A 21817-nucleotide genomic window follows, 5' to 3' on the forward strand; every position below is an offset into this window, starting at 1 on the left:
GGCTATATAAAAAGTTCATCACCAACAGAAGTCTGCTTATGTTCTTATGCCTGTGATGCTGCCTAAAGGCCATAAAAATTCAGTCTTAGGGATAGAATTTCCAACAACCTCTACAAGTAACACTCCATAGCTGCTGGGGAGGTTTTCTTTTTCTCCAAAGTCCATCATTAGAGACATAACAAGACTACTTTTCAAGTTATTTATGGCAAGGTACTGCTTAAGAACATAAGCAGGGAGGAGCTAGACCTCTGCAACCTGGGCCTCCTGCACACCGGTAGCAAAAGACAGAAAGTTGGCATTGGCTATTTTGATAAGGAAAAATAAGAAAAACAATGTCTTAAAAAAAGAAGAAGAAAATGGCTGTCCAGGCCTGATGGCGCACCTTTAACTGCCAGTGCTTGGGAGGTAGAGACAGGCCCTCTGCGTTCCAGGCCAGCCTGGTCTACACAATTCCAAGACAGTCAGAGCTACAAAGTGAGACCCTGTCTCAAAAAACCAAAGGGGCGCGTGTGTGTGTGTGTGTGTGTGTGTGTGTGACGTTTTTTTTAAAGCCTTTTTTCCTTCAACTTAGTTATTTCTCAGTTTTCTGTAATAGGCGTAGTTTTATTAATGTTATTAAAATTCACAAAGACCACTTAACACCCTAGCTTGCAATCTGATCTCGGGTGTGTCCAGGCCAGATGTCCTCACCCAGAAGGGCTATGTACAGATGGAGGTAGGCCAGGGAGATGGTCACTAAGTACTTCTAATTCACAAAAGCTGACTTTAACAAATTCTAGCATTTTTTTCTTATGTGGCTTACAAACATGTCTTTTTCAGAGATGGAACACTGCATGTTCTCAAAACTAAAGATATGCAAAAGGTCCTCTGCTTCTCTGTACTCCTGTGAGCCTGAAGGCTCAGCAGAGCAGAACTTCAGAGTGGTGGTAAAGGGGAAATATTTACTTCTAAAAGAGAAAGTGCATACACATACACACCAAACAAAAGCTGCTCAAAGAAAACACATTATTTTGCAACATCTAAATGAAGCAGGAGGCTGGACAGAAAAGATAATACTGTACAATCTTGTTGGTAGACACTGCACGCATGTCAAAAGGCAGACCACCTTTAAAAAAAAAAAAACACTGTCTAGGCTTAGGGGATGGTTAGGAAAGGGAGCAACACTGTTTATTGATGATCTCTGGAAGCACCAAACACATGTTCTTCTTCTCTCACGAAACAGGCAAAAAATTAAATATCTGGGGCTCCAGCCTCCTGAGTCCCCTTTGCTTTTCTGTGAGTCTTCCTCACTGTGAGTTTGCTGCATGTGTGTATTGCTTCACCCCAATTAAAAAATCTTTCCCCATAGAAGCACACTCACACATCACCCACTTTGGAGTTTGACATTTACCATTAAGTGGGCTTGGCTGACAATTACTTTTCCATGTGTTCTCACAAGCAAGAAATGGGCACAAAAATGAGAAGCTGCACACAGCTGTGCTCAGTGGTCACTGTCCTAAGAGGGTAGACGCGGCAATTCCACAGCAATGTGTTTAAAGGTCATTTGCAAGTTCAGGCCCGCATGGCCGGATGGTTTCTAGTCTTTGGCTGTAACTGAATCTGAAAAGCTGTGACAGCTGTTTAGGGAACTGGCGCAAACTCTAGGTTCTTCTCCAATTTCATTCACCACTATACAGATGTGTAGAACACCTAAAAGTAACATTGCTAGATGCCTGCAACACTGCAGACTAACGAGTCGGACCCATAAGGACCATATAGGAGTAATTCATTTTAAGGCATAAGATCTGTCCGTTTAGTTCTGTATGTTTTTCAAGTGCACAATAACCACTTTCTTTCCATTCTTGGATTTAGTAAATGAACACCAACCTAGTAACATGAGCTAAGCTTTCAGTACTTTCTTGAGACTTGCTAACAAGGGAGAAAAATAAAGTTCCCAAGAGGTTCTCTGAGTGTGAGCAACCCTTACTCACACACACTGGCATGCTGTGATATGGAACACACTATATTTCTTTTTTGCCAGCTAACTTGGCATCCACTAAGCAGCAAATGAAAATGAAGACCAATGATGTCTTTGGGCTGATTTCCTGTGTGGCGGCCAGTTCAAGTATCAAAACTCTTTGCTGGGCTTGAGGCTTGCGTGTAAGACAGTTCAGGGCTGCACTGCAGGAGGAGCTCAGAAATGACGACTCAGCAAGTTCTTTGGGAGCCTCCAAATTGCAAACTGCAATGTTTCATTTATCATTTTTTCCTAAGGGCTTATCAGGGAACTGGCCATACATAGGAAACTACTTACAGAGTTTTAAAAGTTAAAGATAACACTGGGCTTTGTATTAAGGCCTTTATTTTCAAGAAGAATGTTAGCTACCTAAAAAAATGCTACTTTCCCAAGACTATACAGAACACAAGCTTTGACCTCCTTTGAAAACTTTTTTTAGTAGTACTGAATCCATCAAATTATTCTAGGTTAACAATGGAGAGCTTTTTGCTTTGCCTAGCTTTGGGAACATTCAAACTCCAGGGTTTGTTTTTTGTTTTTTTCTTTTTGTTGTTTTTTTATTTTACTAGCACACTTTTTTTCCTTTGTAGCTCTCTTCCTGAGGTTTAGCACAGCCAAGTCAGAGTTCTCAGGACAGTGAACATGCACGCATAACAGCCCACGGAGGCTCTCTGAGTAGCAGAGAAAAGAAAGACGCACAATTTCATAGCCCTCAGAACTGGTTCCCTTCCTTATTAAACACCCCATCACTACCACCACCTTTTCTGTTGTTTATTCCATAGCTGTCAGATGACATCCACATGGAGTTCTGTTTCCAAGCAAGCCTGGCAGTATTCAGGGATGAGACTGCACATTTGCACATATGATTTATAAAGATCTTGAATGCAGAAGAGAAATTAGAACTATCCTTTGCTTTGTGTTGTGAACAGGATTCCACTTCAAGATCTGTGGCTTTTGAAAAAGACAGTAGCAGAATTTTTCCAGAAGGTGTTTCTCCCTGAGTACTAGGAAGTCTAACTTACTATGCTGTCTAAGGACTCCCTGGGTTAAAGGGTATACATGCTACTGTCCAACAATTTTATCACTAGCTTTATGACTGAAAATCCAATTGCTCACTTGGAATTGAATCTAAGTTCATATTTTAAATTTTTTAAAAATTCATTTACTTATTCACTTATTTTGTATGTTTGTGCATGTGTAGAGGTCAGAGGACAACTGTGGGAAGCAGCTCTTCACTTCCAACATGGACGTGTGTCCTGACAACTCTGGTGGTCAGCTTTGCCAACAAGCCTCTTTACATGCTTGAGCCATCTCCCCTACCTAAATTCATATTCTTGAAGGCAGGAGATATTTTTATCACTGTATTATTTTTAATTATAAAAATAAAAAATATCAATTAGTGGCCATAAAAGTCATTTCTAATATTCAAACTGCATCATAAGTTTAGCCTCCTCTCCCCCAGCCCACCCAGACAGGGTCTCACTCTGAAGTCCTGGTTGGCCTGGAACTTACTATATAGAGAGGTTGGCCTTAAACTTAGACATATATCCTCTTGTTTCTGCCTTCCAAACACTGGGATTAAAAGCATGTACAGCACTAAAAGTCAACTTTTAGCACAAGTTTCAACTTCAACCGAAAATTAATGCTCTTGATGGAGGCAGAAACAGAAAGGCTAGGCTAAAAATACAAAAAGAAGAGAGGGTGACGGCAAAGTGTGGTGGTACACTGATTTCCATGAGCTAGCTCTTTTAGAACCTGTATACTGCTAATAGTTCTATGACAATAGTTTCTAGAACCAGGAAAAGAAGCTAAATCGGGCTTCTTAGTTAAAGCTGCCATAGTGTTGACCACTATCCCCAAATGAAAATGGCACACACGTTTTATAGCAATATCTAAATGTTATTACTTCTTTACCAATATACACTTTTTAATCTCATTATTCTCTTATCATAAACAGAAGCATATATGATTTACAATGATTTGACTTTTTTTAAAGCAATACAATAGTTCTAAACATTGCCATAGAAAAATTTAGAAAGTAATGAATAAAGTTAAATTAGCCAAGGAAAATAAATAGAAACACAATTCACAGTAATTGGTGAATAGAATGAATTTAAGGTTGAAAAATCATCTAAAAATAAAATCTGAGATAGCATTTAATAAGAAAACAAGAAGCTCATTTGGTGAAGAGAACAATTGACTGTAATAACCCTCCCCCGTAAACAAGCAAACTATTCATGTCACTCAGCTGTACTGGTCAGTTCCACAGAATATCAACACAAGTGGGAACTCTGACCTTCAACTGATACATCTATATAGAGAGAATATATAATATATATTATATAGACATACACACATACCTGACATATACTAGAAGCTTTGGATAGTCAAGTCATTTCAACATTAAGACAAATTATAGAGACAAACCCCCACAGTCAAAATCCACATATAAAAATTAGTATTATTTGCCTAATACAGAAAACAAAAACTGCATTAAAGAGCCCAACATCTTAATCTGTAAATATTGTCATATACAGACCTCTTTGACATACCTCCAACAACTTTAATTTTTTTTCTTGTATAGCCTGTACATCCTAAACCATAGACTAATTAAAACTTGGTGACAATTCAGGTCAAAATTTCTGCAGAGAGATGAGACTGTAGATGAACAGGGATTTTTAAGGAAGCAAGTGTAGGAAGGGCATCTTTAAAGGGGTCTGTGGCTTCGCCTAAAGTGCACACTATTATGACTTCCGCCCCCAAAGTCACTTCATAGCAGAACCCAGCTGTCACATGACAGTCATCAAAGGGTTTCCCATTGTTTCACAGGAAATAATGACAAGGTAACTCTTAATATAATTACCATACGACTTAATATAACTCGGAGAATAGCAATCAGGAGCATTAAGTGCTTTTGACTTATTAAGCGACAATCCCAGTCTCTCAGTAGAGACTCAGTCCTCAACTTCCTTTTATCTACAGACTGCCTTTAAGGCTGTTCTGTTACGTGAAACTGTTACTGTGTATTTTATATGGCACTTTAAGGCAGATGTGGAGAGCCAGCGGAATGGCAGGCTGCCAACATTTACACACAGAATACATATTTACTCAATATAGTTTTATAAACAAACAAAGCACTGGGCGTTAAATCTGACACACTGTACTACAACAAACCACTGACCGAACTTTCCAATGTTTTCTATCAGTTTTTACTCCTCGGACACAGAAAGGTCAGGTTTTGTAGAGATGGAAACCAAATCAAAAAAAGGTGACTTTGACGGAGGTTAAGGTTGTTGGTCACCTTTAACACAGAGGTGGGAATCCAATTCTAAATTACTTTGTGTCTAAAAATGTGACATACCTCTGAATCAAAGAAACTGGCCCCGTAAGGTCTCATGCTATTTCATAAGTGAAATGTAAATGCATTTGTGAAGTGACTTGCAATCCAGATTCTTACAGAACACAAGGGTGAAAGCAGCATCAGGCATCAGTAGCTTCTTTCTGGTGGAACAAAAGCCATATATCCTGCTACAAAAACAGGAGCTGGAGGGGAGGCTGAAGCCAGAGGTTCTCCACCAATTAATATATCTACAGCTAGTGTTTTAATTGGGGATAAGCTAGAATGCAAAAGAAATTTTTAGTAAAGCACATATATTTAGTTCCTTAAATACTAATGTTTACAGTTTAAATTATAATATTCTGCTGTTACTCCTTATAAACATCTATACAAGCTCTCAGTGAGAGGTGTCATGTGGGACGTGGTGAGCAGCATGGCCAGCTTGGTCCTGGATGTGTGAGCGCTACGCTTCCTAAGTTAGCCCTGGAGTGCCCCGCTGAATCCCCAAGGCGCAGCCTGACTTGCTTGAGTCAGTCGTGCCATTCACCTCCTCACTACTGAAAGCATCTTCACTCAGGCAGCTCCGAGTGGTTTCCTAGGATTCACTCATTTAAACATAGTAGTAAAAAGTAAAAAATTCTAAACTAAATAAAAGTGAGGGAGGATGGAATAAAAACAGAGAAAAGGGGGAGGGGGTAGCCACCAAGGTTAAGAAATGAATTCCACCCAAATAATAGAATCAGAGGAATTGATAAGAAAACTTGGGGTGGGGGGGTTAATCAGGTACAGACAGAAGCTTCAGGCAGCAGAACCCCATCTGGCTGTACGGTCAAGGTGCCCAAGCTCACAGCGCTCAGCCACAGCTCTCTACACTGGCAATTTCCAGTTCAAAAAAGAAAAAACATTTTTGGTCAACTACTGATTTGCACCTGTCTTCTTGAAATGAGACCCACCAGGCTACACTATTAGCTACACAGTTTTTGTTCTTGCTCTTGGCTGTTACTTAGAAGAATCACTTTAGAAGCTGTAAAGTCTTTGGAGAGAATGGATTTGCTCAAATGTACAGGTAAGGGATTATTCTGCATTTTATACAATGTGGTACCTCCTAACTGACACTGCATACATACTTTTCACAGGGTAGGGTATTGATACATGTGTTTATTAAGTCACTACTGATTGCTTTGAGATGCTTGTAAAGCTAAAAAGCCTACAACTGGCAAAAATATATTCCCATTCACCTGCAAAAGTAAAGCCATGAAGTAAATACAGAGGGAAGGATGCATCAAAGTCTCCTTCCTACACATGACACTTCTGGAATTTCAGTCACACACACCTACTAGCTGGCATGTCGGTAGGACAGATCCTGTTTTCAACACAGTGGTACTAGCTGCATATGGCACGCTTTTGAGCAAATGTGAATGCTAGCTAGCCAGAGGTGGGTTTCCTATGATACATTCATTCCACAGCATCTGAGATGAGGGTATGCCCCTGTTCCTGTATGTACAGAACGAGAACAATGAAAATGGCAAACTGTCTAATGAAAAACTCTTGTATTATGTACTTTTCTTTTTATTCATTTAAAAAAGTCTGACCCAAGGGGTTGGGGATTTAGCTTAGTGGTAGAGCGCTTGCTAGGCCCTGGGTTCGGTCCCCAGCTCCGAAAAAAAAAAAAAAAAAAAGTCTGGCCCATGTGCTTATTACTAAAATGCCTGTAAGCTGTATGCCAAAAACAACCACACACTGCTACTCTTCAAAATAGTAGGGCTACATATGGTAGCTCTGGAACCTATCTTCCCAGATAAAACGACGACAAAAAGGTAACTCAAAGGAGAGTGAGAGCGTGGGTTCTCCATCACTCTACCAGCAGAGAGTCATTTCCTTTTAAATGAGGGTCCCTGCAAAGACACCACTGAAACAGAGGTCAGGACAGGGCCTTTGCTGCTGGTCTTCTCTGGATAAGAGCCTTGGTTTCAGTTTTCTGTGATTCTATGCCAATGGCTACTGTAATGTCCACTACAGAATACCAATACAAAAATATCAATTTCTGATCAGGTGTCTGGGCCAATCTTGAGCTTTTGGTGGTATGGGAAAGAGTGTAAATTCAAGCCCTCTAACCACTTTATTTTAATACAAGAAGTCAATAAGCACACATCACCTAAACATATACCACCCGTGTCCCACAGAGCCTCATGTCTGTTAAGGATGAGGGAGTAAACCAGAGACAGCGCTCACACCAGCTGTGATGTGAGGGAAAGTGAAAGGGGAAGAGAAGAAACAGGAAACAAAGGCCAAACACTCAACAGCAAATCCCCAAATTCCTACAGCACTAAGACTATCAACAGTGCTGTTCTCCTAACTAAAAATAAATTCTGAAAACTTGGAAACCAGAAAAAAAATGCCTAATTTTCATTAATATTTGTTAATTCTTAAAAGCTAAAGAAAAATATACATAATTAAATGGGAAGTATATCAATTTCACTTTATTAGCCTAATGCAGGAATATAAGGAAAAGGGGATTGAGGTCAGGTATGAAGGAAGAGGGTTAAAACTTGTGACAATAAGGATCCTTCAAAACTCGGATGCAGTCCTCAGTCCTCAGTCACTGCAACGTCACCTCTGCCCACACAAACAGCCACCTCCGGTTCCTGTCTCCACTTCTGAGCCCAGTAATTCTCAATCCACGCCCAGTTACAGTGTGATGAGGTCTACCAGGTTGCCCTTAGGAGGAGTCATGCTGTCAGGAAAGAAATTCACTAAGGTGTCAAAGAGCTGAGTTCTCTGAGCATAGGTGTGATCCACGTCTGAAAAGCCTGGTGAAGAAAATAAAACAAATGTATGTATTATTTCAAAAATTCAACATAGAACACAAAAGTTAGTGTGTACTAACTTTATTTAGTTAGTCATGTACAGTGGGAAAATCAAAATAGGCTTTAAAACTACAACACCTAGGGCAGTGGTTCTCAACCTTCCTAATGCTGTGACCCTTTAATAACACAGTTCCTCATGTTGTGACCCCCAACCATAAAATTATTTTCATTGCTACTTCAGAACTGTAATTTTGCTACAGTTATGAATCATAATGTAAATATCTGTGTTTTCTGATGGTCTTAGGTGACCCCTGTGAAAGGGTTTTCTAACCTCAAAAAGGTCAGGGCCCACAGGTTGAGTGAGAACCACTGACCTAGCAGGAGGACACAGCAGTGTACACTCAGCTATTGGCCTCCTTGGTGTTTAGCATCCATTTCCTCACAGACGTGCATGTGTGAAGCCAGTTTACTTCACAGACTATCATGCAGATTAAATGCAATTACATGAAAATACCTAAGAGAAATACTGTTAATTTTGATAATTAAAACTGACTTCTCATGTCTCCTTTGTTGCACTATTCCTTTTCATTAAGGAAACTCCATTCCTCTATCTCTTTAGTGCTTCTGATCCATTAATCTTTTTGGAAGGGTAATAAAAATAAAATGACAATTAAGAGATATTTAGGAAAACAGGCTAAAATCAGAAAGATCTTTAGAGGAGGACATACTGTCAGAGAATTGAGTGAAAGTATAGACAACCAAGAGAAAGAGACGTGTGTATAGCACATAGGGTACCTTAGCAGACGCCATTACTATGTTACTATGTAACAGGTTCCGCACTAAGCATATTTAATGAGAACAGTTAAGTACTTTATGCAAATAAATACCAGAGGATAGAAGGCATTTTAACAAGACAGTGTGTGTTAATACAAAGGATTCTTCCCTTCATCTAGCAAACATTTAATTTTCAAGTTCACAGCAACCAATATCCCATTTTGGTCACTTTGATCTCAGTTATTTCAGACTTCTAACATACAGATTAAATACTTAATTTTTTAATGTGCATTGGTGTTCTGCCTGCATGTATGTGTGTGTGAGGATGTGATATTCCCTGGAACTGGAGTTATAGACAGTTGTGAGCCACCATGTGGTTGCTGGGAATTGAACCCAGGTCCTCTGGAAGAGCAGCCAGTGCTCTTAACCACTGAGCCATCTCTCCAGCCCTCAAATCAAATACTTATGTGATAGATGATTTTCCTATTATAGTGACGGCTAGCTGGGACATGTTAGCCTGTTGTACTATCAGAAAAAGAACCACCAGGGCTGTGATAGTTCAGGGAAAATGTAAATCGGACCAATTCCATTCAACATTTTTAGATTCAGTTTGTTTTAATCTTGTAAAGAATAGAAATAGAACACACCACTGTCAAGGACACCAGTTTCCTGGAAGGAATAAACAATGCCCCAAGAATGATCCATTCCTTTTTATTTAAAAAAAATTATGATTGTTGTTGTTTTAAGTTTGAGGGGGAAATATTTCCTCCTTTGAACGTAGCTTAACAAAGCCGACCATCACACCACAGAAATGAATAGGAAATACTACAAAACACTAATGAAGCTTATTTGTGAAGGTAAGATTATAATCCTCTTTTTTTTAATGCTTTTTCTGAATTTTCCAAACTGCTTTACTTTCAAACATTTCAAACACACAGAGGTTTCAAAGTATAATGTGCACTCACTCCTCACCCTCACCCCTCCTCCTCCTCACTCACTTACTCCTCCACTCACTCCCATCCTCCTCCTCCACCACTCCACCTCCTCCTCCTCACCCCTCCCCATTCACTCACTCCTCCCCCTCCTCCTCCTCCCTCCACTCACCCCCCCTCACCCTCCTCCTCCTCACTCCACCTCCTCCTCCACTCCTCATTCACTCACTCACTCCTCCTCCTCCTCCTCACTCCTCCCTCCTCACCTCCTCCTCACTCACTCCTCACTCACTCCTCATTCATTCCACTCTCCTCCTCATTCACTCCTCCTCCTCCCACCATTCTCCTCCTCCTCATTCACTCACTCCCCTCCCCCTCACCATTCCACCCTCCCCCTCCTCACTCCCTCACTCATTCCTCATTCCCTCACTCCTCCCTCCTCCTCCTCCTCCTCCTCCCCTCCTCCTCCCCCACCCTTACTCCTCATTCCTCCTCCACCACTCACCTCCTCCTCCTCACTCCTTACTCCCCCATTCCTCACTCCACTCCATCCTCCTCCCTCTCACTCCCTCATTCACTCCTCCCCCCCCTCCTCCTCATTCCTCCTCTCCTCCTCCTCCCTCTCCTCCTCCTCCCCTCCTTCTCCCCCCCCTCCTCCCCCTTCTCCTCCTCCTCCTTCTCCTCCTCCTCCTCGTCCTCCTCCTCCTCCTCCTCCTCCTCCTCCTCCTCCTCCTCCTCCTCCTCATTCCTCCCCCCTCCTCATTCCTCCTCACGCCTCCTCACTCAGTCCTCCTCACTCCCCTCACTCCTCCTCCTCCTCCTCCTCCTCCTCCTCCTCCTCCTCTATCCCCACTCACTCCCTCAGGGACCCTTGGCCGGTGAGTCTGTGGTTCAATGTCCCTTGGCACTGCGTCCTGTGGATGTATCCAGCCCAGCTCCCTAACCTTTGTGTGGAAGCACCTGTGGATTCTATACAGCCTCACTCCTGAATTCTTGAACTTGTTTCAGCTAAGCACAGACTCTCCGTTCATATGAGTAACCATCCCTTCCTCTTCTACGCCGTCCTAACCCTACACATATTCTCTGTGGTGTTAGGGATGAATAAAGGACACTGAACTCGGCAGTGTTATTCCATTAAGCTACATCTTCACCCTAACTATATATTAAACTCAGGACACCTAACAATCTTGAAGTTATTCATTTATCTCTAACCAAAGTTCTAATCTAAGATCACATACTGCATTTAGTTTTGAAGTCTCTTTGACCTGAATCAGATCTGCAGCATCTCTGTTTTCTAATGGGATATTTTTGAAGCATATAGAAAAGTTTTAGTGTGTGTTAAATTTGGGTTAATTTTGTCTCCTTGATCAGATGTTGACTATGCAGTCTTGGTGGAATACTACAGAGTGACACTGTCCCTCTCAGTGCATTATCTCAGAAAGCACATGGTCTTCAGCTTAGACCAGTGTCAGTACTGTTGATGGTCTAAATGTTATACTGTTAACTAGACCTATGCCAAATTTCTCTGATCAACTTTTAGTTCTACCTCTGAAATTAAAACTATTAATGGGGAATTGTTCGACACTGCAGAAATACTGTGCTTCTCAAGACTCTATTACTATGATTTAGTAATCACTGAGAAAGCAATTATCTAAGCCACTGTGATGTTCTGACTGTGAGTCTTTCTAACTGGCATTCTGTTTAACTCAGTTGTTTGGTCAGTGTGCACTCCTCAATTCTTCTCCTGCTCATTTGATATTCACATCATCTCAGACTTGACCAGTAGGAAACAGACCCACCAATTTTAAGCATTTCTTCACTTTTCTATACAGTAAGATTTCAAGCTTATTCTTTTTAAAAATAATTTTTAATTAAATAATTTTTTCATTTTATGTTTATATGTGTTTTGCTGGCATGTATGCCTGTGTAAGAATGTCAGATTGTGGAGTTACACGGAGTTGTAAACTGACATGTGGGTGCTGGAAATTGAACACAGGACCTCTGGAAGAGCAGTCAGTACTCTTAACTGCTGAGCCATCTCTCCAGCCCTCAGCCCTCAATCTTATTCTTTTTCTTTTTCTTTAAAGATAGATCTGTCTGTCTGTCTGTCTGTCTGCAGACACACCAGAAGAGGGCATCAGATCTCTTACAGATGGTTATGAGTCAAACCTCAATCTTATTATTTTTTTTTGCAATCCTGTCCTTCATTTCCTTTTTGTCCATTAGGCCAAGAATCCATATGGAATGGGCTCTAGCAGTTCAGGCTCCTTCCCGTTACTCTTCACAGAATGTGCTGCTCTGCGTGGCACAGGCTGATACTTCAGCTGAACCCAGGCACCCTTCTCTTTGGCTTCCTTTTTCTTCTGATCGTTCTCCCTCACCCGCTTCAGGAAGCTGTCTCTGCTCGTCAGTGCTTGTGGTGCTCAGTCCGCACATTGATTGATCCTCTTGGCCAGAATCTTGCCTTTAACTTGCTTGTTTACAATGATGCTCACGACATGCTGGGTGACACTGAAGACTTCTGGTTTTGCCGTGGTTAACACTTATAGGGCATTCCTTTCTGAACAGTGCCCATTCCCTTGATCTCTACAACATCACCCTTCTTGTAGATTCTTATGTATGAGGCCAAAGGAACAACTCCATGTTTCCTAAAAGGCCTAGAGAACATGTACTGAGTGCCTCTCCTCCTTTCCCTTTGTGTTCTCCATTTTGGTGAGTTACTGGAAGATGGCTGCTGCAGCTGAAGGGCTCAATCTTATTCCTAACACTACTCCGGAGTCAGTTATTTTCCCAAGGAGCCATGATTCTTTGTAGTAGTAAATAACTTGAGCAATACAAAATCAGTTACACTAACAGCCAACATTATCATTTCTAGGCTGTACATATACACTGCATTCTTAGAATCACTTAAGAAATTTAGCTGTTTAATGAGGTTTGTCAGACAGTGGGAGAGGAAGACTCTAAAGTCCATCTACTTACTCATATTGCATTTACTGAGTGTGTAGGGCAATGTGATATGCTCATTTAGTCCTCAAAAGTATCTTGACTTTCAACATTATTTACCAATAAAAAAATCAAAACTTACACTACCATCAGATGAACTTTTCAACTATGAAGGGTCCCTAGTATCCATCCCTTCATAAGGACAAGAGCAGATATAGCAGTTTCATAAAAATATTTCAAAGCCACACAATTAAATAAAATATGCTATAGAGTATGTTTTTACACTATGTAACAAAACCAGCCTATTAAAAACCATGTGCTTATATATGCACATTTATAGAAAATCTTCATTATTTAAAAACTTCATATTTATGAAGTCATCATTTATCATTGAAATTTATTTGTAATTCCATAACCAAGACTTGTGCACTTCTGCAAATATTTATAGACAGGTGCAGAATAGCAGAAGAGTTGAGCTCCAGAAGCACATTCCAACTAAAGTCTGCCTTCTTGTTTCAGGTCTCAAGCATATATAGGTGTCACTTCACTCTGCTTGGAGGCACAGTTTTTTCATATTCTGTGATGTTTGATGGTGATCTCACCATTCAATGTGCTTGAGCTGCAGGCTAGTGCTGTCTAGGGTTTCTAAGAGTAGGAAGGTATGATATGCCTTTCAGAGAGAACAGGTTACACAAGCTTCATTCTAGTAAGGGCGTTGGTCCTCCTAACCATGAGTTCAATGTTAACAAATAATGTATACTAAACAAGGAGGCATTAAATAGAAATACTAAGAAATCAATGTATGCAATAGTCTGTTGGAGAGGCTTGCAGAAACCTCTGAATTTCCCACAAGAGTGGTGATGACTTGCCTTCACTAATTTATTGTCCCTGTAGATTATAAAACATAATTACTTTGAATAATCAGAATCAAACATATCAACAGGTCTCTTTATAATGTAGTGTTGGGTAAAGATACAGGTAGAGCAGGACCTTACACTTAATACTTAGTCAGTATTTTCCTTTTACAGGTGTAGAGGAATTTTAATCCAGCAACATGGCTGCTCTGCCAAGGGATCATATCCAAAGATAGAATCCAGCCAGAATGCAGACATGCCCTTAGTACACACCTCTAGGGTTAGTTTGTGTAAGGAAGCAGCTATGTTTGAAAGGACATCTGTTGTAGTAAAAACTGTAACAGACGTCTAATTGAGAGGCAAAGAAATGAATGAAAAAAGATTTGACAGAACGAGTCAGAGAAAGAATATGCCCAACTTGCACAAGAAAAGACAAGAAGAAAAGGCTACTTTAGAGCAGAGAGAGGGAACAAAGGTAGTGCAGTGTGTGTTGTGTTGTGTGTGTCCATGTTACTGAACAGTTTTACAGACAGGTAACAGAGAGCACAAGCTAGACACATGAAGACAGAATGAGCCGGAGTGAGAAGGAGCCAGAAGATTAGAGCAGATTGTTAGAGTCAGCATGTGGCCAAGCAGAGCAATGCAGTCAGAAGCTGAGAAAAGCCAGGTTGAATCAGTCAGCTTGGAAGATGAGATTGTATGGAGGCTAGAAGCTTCTAGGCTTAGGCTTAGAGATAGAACAAAGAAGGAAACAGTCTGGGCTCAGACTAAGCCATGTATTTGCACAGCTTGGTTATAGTTCTCATCTCACTTTTTCTGAGGAAATAAAAGTGACATTTACAGGCAAGAATCCAGGACACTCACTGACACAATACAAAGCCTGAACCCACATGAATACAGGGAAAGCCAAGTCTGTTGCTCCTTATCATTTCTCACCTCCATTGCTCTTACTAACCATGAGAAGACAGCGACTGCGCTAAAGAGGAGAGGATCTATTAGGAATAAGCCATCTATACTCCAAGAAAAACAAACCGTTCTTGACAAAATATGTTCTCTGGCAGGGAGCAGGGTAGAAAACAGGAGAAAGGAATTAAGCTAAATGGTAAAAATATTTGCTGACACAATCCTAAGCTATTTAATCACTGTCAAGAAATTCTTGTCTTAATGGCTAAACATTAGCCAAAGACAGTTTAGTGCTGCCCATCAATAAATAAAAATAACGGCTCTGGGCTGTGCTATCTGTACATATTAAGCACAGATGCTTTGAAACGAGTGGCAGAGTCACGATTGGGTACCACAATGTCTGCTTCAAAGGATACAATTAGGAAAGGCAGGAGCTTTCCAGCAATGTTTATGTTTCTCCTAGTTTTTCATCATGACAGGGCTGCAATGTTTTATAGCCTAAGACACACCCAGTGCACTGATGTCTCACACCCAGTGCACTGATGTCTCACACCCAGTGCACTGATATCTCACACCCAGTGCACTGATATCTCACACCCAGTGCACTGATGTCTCACAGTACTTGCTAATTTAGCCTGTGGAGTCCTGCATACTCTGGGGTTAGGGACTGACAGTTTTCCATCTTCTTCTTTTACTTTCTTATCTTATCAGAATTCTCTCACACTATTCTGATCTGGAGTTAGAAGTGGAGACAAGGGTTACCTTAATTGTTAGGGATGCCTCAACTACTTGCTACAGAAAAAGCTAGGCAAAATCCCAAGAACACTGCTATCTTTCTCATCCCAGGCAATAGCACTAGAATCATATAGAGATGCTCTTTTTTCTTCTGGAAATCATCTACTTTTAGGGAAAAAAAAAAAAGAACCACCAATTTAAAAAGTAAACTAACGGGCTGGAGAGATGGCTCAGCGGTTAAGAGAACCCGACTGCTCTTCCAGAGGTCATGAGTTCAATTCCCAGCAACCACATGGTGGCTCACAACCATCTGTAAAGAGATCTGATGCCCTCTTCTCACCAGAAGTCTGAAGACAGCTACAGTGTACTTTATATAATAAATGAATAAATCTTAAAAAAAAAAAAGTAAACTAACACTATCCAGGAGTCACCTGATTCCGAATGGAGAGCAATATGTATATTATGCACACTACTCACAACTCTTGAGAAAATACTAACAGCACGGCATCAAGTGGATTAGTATGAACTCACATACAATTATATTTCACAATGCAAACTTCAGAGCTACAATTTCTCATGTCTCAAAGATTAGTCTTTGAGGCAAAAGACACTTTAGTCCTAGACCAGTGTAGAACTAAACAAGTACAATGTGGCAAAGACTGAAGCTGCCTATCGTGAGCTGTCCTAATAAAAACAGTCTTGAAAACTCACCAGCATAAAGCTCTGGTTTCTGAAACTTCTACAGAATCCCAGACTTCTTTTTATGATAGCCTACTTTAGTTGCTGGTGTACTTTAACTTTTAAATCAGTACACAAAGTAACAGGTTTCCTCTTGGTGTTGTCATACATTCCTAGCTCACCTGATCCTCTGCCTGTCCGACAGTCCTCCTGTGCATCTCTTGCCTGTGTTCTCTGCCTGTACCCTTGAGTCTGCAGAGCCTCCCTTGATTCTTATATCCCATGTGTTCTCTTACTCTCCATCTCCCTTCTTGAGGCCTCGTTTGTCTTCTCTCACTGCTCCTTTATAGTTTTCTGGCATCTTCTCCATCAATAAACACATGAAATTTACAAGCTAGGATCTGTGTGTGACACACGTAGTGCTTGTCTCTCTGAGTTTGAGTGACCTCTCTTAGTATACCATTTTCTGGTTCCACCCATTTTACTGCATATTTCACTTTTGTTGATGGATGACTAATATTGTGTGTGTGCATGCACCACACTGTCATTATCTACTCATCTGCTGACAAGACATTTAAGGTGGTTCTATTTCCTACTGAACAGAACAGCAATGAATAAAGATGTGTATTTCTGGGGTGGGATAGAGTCCTTTGGGTTCACACCCAGAAATGATGTAGCTGGATCATATCATACTTGCACTTTAGCTTTTAAGAAACTACCACATCAGTTTCCATAGTTGCTGTAGCAGTTTACACCCCCCACCAATACTGAAAAAGGGATCCTCTTTCCCTATGTCCTTTGCCAGAGTTTGGTATCATATCTCCTTGAGAACAGCCATTCTGAAGACTACAGTGGAGTCTCAAAGTATTTCTCATTTGCATGGACTTGTCTGATAACTAGCTATATCGGAAACTTTTAAAACCACTCACTGGCCATTTGCATGTCTGCTTTTGAAAACTGTCTGTTCAGCTCTTTAGCCCAGTTATTGGTTGGCTTAATTAATTAACTTATTAGGTTTCTGTTATGTGTACTGAAATTTCATAGCTTTTTTCATGTGTTTATTGATGGAGAAGATGCCAGAAAACTATAAAGGAGCAGTGAGAGAAGACAAACGAGGCCTCAAGAAGGGAGATGGAGAGTAAGAGAACACATGGGATATAAGAATCAAGGGAGGACGCTGCAGACTCAAGGGGACAGGCAGAGAACAAGAGAACACTAAAGTGTAGCTGGCGATGATTTCCAAAGAGTCTATAAGCTGTTTATTATGTTGACAGTGTACCTGTGCAAAGGCTACTTGACTTCGTGTAATTTTCAAATTCTTGTGATCTTTTCTTTTACTACTGGGATTCTAGTTAGTTCATCATTCATTAATACCATTCAATCCCTAGCACCAACATTCTTTCCAAGTAACTCGTTAATACTAAGTAAGAGTATTTCTTAATGGAGACTACTTCCTGAGGGGAAAATGTAAAGGGAACTTGAGGAATTAATTTATCAACAAGTAACACTTTTCATTTAAAAAAAAAAGATATATACTTTTTTTACTTTCAAAACATTTCGTTCCCCACCCCATTTGCCAATTCCTGACACAACACAACTCCCCAAAGAACAAGAAGAAACAGGCAGTGTGGCAGAGATCAGGGTTTTGACCAGGCTTCTGCTGCCATCTGCTGCATCACGTGGCATGTCAACTGCGAGCTGCAAGCAGGAGCTGACCAATGGTCCCTCTGAGCAGCCACGAAACAATGTGTGTGCTTATTTGGATATGTGTCTCACCTAATGTTCCACACAAGAGACCAAAACCCAACCAGATGTCAGTGTGAAAAGACAGACCGCTGGCACACTTACCTAGAGCTGTGAAATCTGAGCCAGATTTGAACAGGGCTGAGGCTAGGAGTTGAAACTGTAAACAACAAAAACAAAAACAACAGAAACAAAAACAAAAACGAGGAAATTAGCCAGCTAGCACACTTAAGAGAAATAACTTCTGAGGCTTTTCATTTATCATTAGCCTGTTTTTATGCATATATTGTACAGATCTAATCACCAAATATTGGAAAACAAAAACAAACAAACCTCACTACATTTAGATTAAAAAACATGCTGTTTTCTCGTCTTCATTGTTTATTTTTTGAAACAAAGTTTTCACAGTGTTGCCCAGACTATCCTTGAACTCACACTCCTCGTAGCTCCATCAGCTTGGACGCCTTTAAATTGTCATCTAGTGTTTATACACTGCCTTTCAGAAGTCCAAAATGGGACAATATTTCAGACTTAACTTTTTTAAATTATTTTTACTATTATGCATATGAATGTTTTGGTTGCAGGTCTCTCTGGTGCCCATGGAGGGCAGATGAGGATGCCGGATGCCCTAGAACTGGAGTCACAGATGGCTGTGAGCCACCATGTGGCTGCCTCAAATTGAACCCAGGTCCTCTGAAGAGAGACTGGTGGAAAGTGATCTTTCCAGTCCCAGTCTGTACACTTTGCTTCACTCTCACAGCAGAATTTCGCTGGATTCACCCAAAGATTTAGGAATTATCTTCATCTAATTTCTGAGAACTTATATAGAATTTTAATGTTTCTAAAATGATTAATTAAAGTACTTACAGAGACACCGAGGCTGAAGTATTGTGCCAGAACAGTTTTTATTACAAATATAACTAAGTAACAATTGTAGAATTCTTTAAGATCTCATTTCTTCTAATGCGAGTTTTGATAAATTACATGTTCTAAGGAGTCTGCCCAGTTCCTCAGTGTGCTGACAACATTTTTGACTGTATCTTTTTGCTACTTTCTTCATACTGCTGGGCTTCTAATGACTTCACTTTTTCATGTAATGTTGACGGTTTATGTTTTCTTCATGAATCTTAATAAGGGGTTATCCATTTTAGTTTTTTAAAGAACCACATCACAGTTGTACTTTATTTTTTATAGCATGTTTTCTACTTCACTAATATTCTATTTTATCTTGAGTTTTTCTTCTTTTCTAACTCCTAAATTGAAAAGTGAACTTCACTGATTCCTTATGGGAAGTTCCAGAGAAGTCGTTTAACAAACGGACACAGTACACTGAACTGATATGTACTACTACTATCATTTCAACCAATACCAACTCGTATCACAGACCTCGTTCTCAAGTTTCTCAAATGACTAACTGGCACCTAAACACTTCGAGATGGCCGTATGCAAATTAGGCTCGTATTTCAGTCAGGAACCCTCTTCCTCAGGACCACAAGCTGTGCCACAGCTTCCCTTATTCAGCTGATGATAATTCTACCTTTCCAGGTTAAAACTTTCAGCTCACTCCTTTTAAATTACACTAACGTCTTCATATGTCCATTCTACCTGTATGTTGCTGATCTATTTTTACTTCTTACCAGTCTCCTGCTGCTCCTGTGATCTGAACGACATAATCTGTTTGGATTTCTGCTGCCTCTCTCATGGGTCTTCCTGGCTCTATCCCTGCTCCCCTTTTAGTCTTTCCTAATACAGTAGTCAGAGTGGTCTAATTAAAATACAGCAGTCTTACCATTCCTGTGCACCATATCTGAATTAATTCCTTAGTCAAAGTAAAAGCTGAAATATTCTAAGCAGGCGTATGAAGCCATTCGCAGTCTGCTTTCCCAATCGCTGTGTGTGCCCCATATCACACTTCTTTCATCCTCACTTCTCCACTTCAGTTAGCAAGAGCTCCTCGCCATTGTCCTAACTATGCCCAGATGCTCCCATACTCCCCTGGACCTCTGTTCCCGCTGTCGGAAATTGTCTTCAGAGAACTCCCTTACATCTTTCAAGTCTTTGTGCAAATCTAATTTCTATTGAGGCCTAATGTGATAAGCTCATTTTAGACTTCAACTACCCCAGTTCTTACCCTTATAAACTATGAGCCCTTCCACAGACTTTTCACACAGGGTCTTATGTAGCCCAGGCAGGGTTTGAATGCACAATGTTGCTGAGAATGACCTGGACTGTCATATTCTCCTGCCTGCACATCTCAAGTGCTGAGATCTCAGGTGTGAGCTCTACACTGCTCCTGTACCCTTCTTATAACATTATCCTTCCATACTGCCAACCAAATTATAATGAAGTATGTAATTTGCTTAGTTGATATGTTTATAGGATGTCAGCACCTTCTGAACTAGGATCTTGTTCTGTTTATAAATATATTTCCTACTCCAACAATGCCTGGCATTGTGTAAGGAATCAACACAGCTATTAAATGAATGAGAGTAATATTTTGGGAACATAAGAGAAGAATTGTATAATTAGTACAAAATGTGGTCTAGTAGTTGAAAACTTGTTTTTTCCCACTCTTTTATTATAATGTCCTTTTGAAAAATGGCAGGTTTGATTTTGGCATTTTTTACCTCAAACCTGTTCTAGGAAAAAATACATCATTTATATTATCATATTAATTACATATAATAAGTTTCATCATAATGTTTTCATACATGTATATAATGTATACATACATTGTGTGTGTGTATATATATATATATATATATATACACACATACATACACACACACACACACACACACACACACACACACACACACACACACACACACAGGTCCTCTCGCACCAGTTGATCCCGTTTCTTTTTCGTGATTTTTTGTTTGTTTGGTTCTTGTTTTTGGTGGTTGTTTTTTAACTACTCCATTTTATTAGTTTAAAAAAAAAACCCAAAAAACAAAACACAGGATTCTGAGACTTACAAAAGCGTAGAATCAATATAATTTTTATACACTTATTGCAAGTTCATCACCAATTCAGAACCAACATTCTAGAGACTGAAGGAAACAAAGAACCAGGTTTTGATTTACAACTGTAGGCAATAGTCACTGCCTAGGTATAGGTATATTATACTAGGTATAAAACAATGATGATTATGATAATAGCCACATCTACTCAAAACATAAGATACTTCTGGTTAATGAGAAGTTAAAAATGAGAAAATGTGTAAAACATAAAACATATACACAGGGAAAAAATAACTCAGATTTTTGGATTATAAGGTAGTTTAAAAGTTAAACCTGATTCTCCATTTTGAAACTACATTATGGTCTTCTAGACCCACCATTCCCAGCATCAAGTTTCTTGTGTTTCGTTATACACACAAACAGAACAGAGCGTGAGGGTATAGTGTGAAGTTAAGGGACAGTTCTGATGTTCACAAGCACATACTGTCTTACTAACTTCTAGGGCTAAAGAACTCGTGCTTAAGCTTTTAGACAAAGCAATGGTAACCTATATCATATAAAATATTATAATTCACAAAATATTAGAGCTGACTATCAATACTTTAAAATGCCTATGTTTGAATTTACAAAAGCTCCCTGTTCTGATTTCTCCCCATCAATTCTAAAACCAAAATGCTTTATTTGACCTACTTACAGCTCCCACGGCTGAAATTATTTACTCTGAAGTATTGTTTTGGTCTGGTTTTTTAAAAATAAAGAGAAAATCCATGTGTCTAGTTATGGTCATTTTATATAGAACATGAAGAAAACACAAGGAAATCTACTTAGAACTCTCAAATGCTTGGTGTAACAAAAATGTTCATTAATGTATTCTCATAACTACATGGTATAATAAATCATAGCAGATTAAACCAAACTTACTCTTACTCAGCAAAACTGTAATAATTTCCCATATTTCAAAAGATATGAATCAGGCAAACACTCAAAGAAAAGCAACTTCCTGTCACCAAATTGAGCGTTCTAAATTGTAGTTTGTTAATTCTACAGCCAGTGAGAACTATAACCAATCCAAGTGAGAAAGTCAGAACTTATTCTCACAGCAGGCTAGGAGAGCGCATCCCCCTCTGTTTTGGTGAGGAAGATATGCAGGCT

General features: G+C 39.9%; 1 protein-coding gene across 3 annotated transcripts in view; it reads right to left on the reverse strand.

Moving 5' to 3' along the window:
• Nucleotides 1-3879: 3879 nt before the first annotated feature.
• Mkln1 (muskelin 1) overlaps nt 3880-21817 on the reverse strand; it is a 148961-nt gene continuing 131023 nt past the window's right edge. For all 3 annotated transcript variants that reach the window (XM_032906799.1, XM_032906798.1, XM_032906800.1), the window contains exons 17-18: nt 17808-17862; nt 3880-8143 (exon numbers count right to left, since the gene is read on the reverse strand). In XM_032906799.1, coding sequence (XP_032762690.1) covers nt 8022-8143; nt 17808-17862 — 177 coding nt within the window. In that variant the 3' untranslated portion in view covers nt 3880-8021. The remainder of the gene's footprint in view (nt 8144-17807; nt 17863-21817) is intronic.

This window comes from Rattus rattus, chromosome 6, assembly GCF_011064425.1.
Source record: "Rattus rattus isolate New Zealand chromosome 6, Rrattus_CSIRO_v1, whole genome shotgun sequence".
NCBI classification, from domain to species: domain Eukaryota; kingdom Metazoa; phylum Chordata; class Mammalia; order Rodentia; family Muridae; genus Rattus; species Rattus rattus.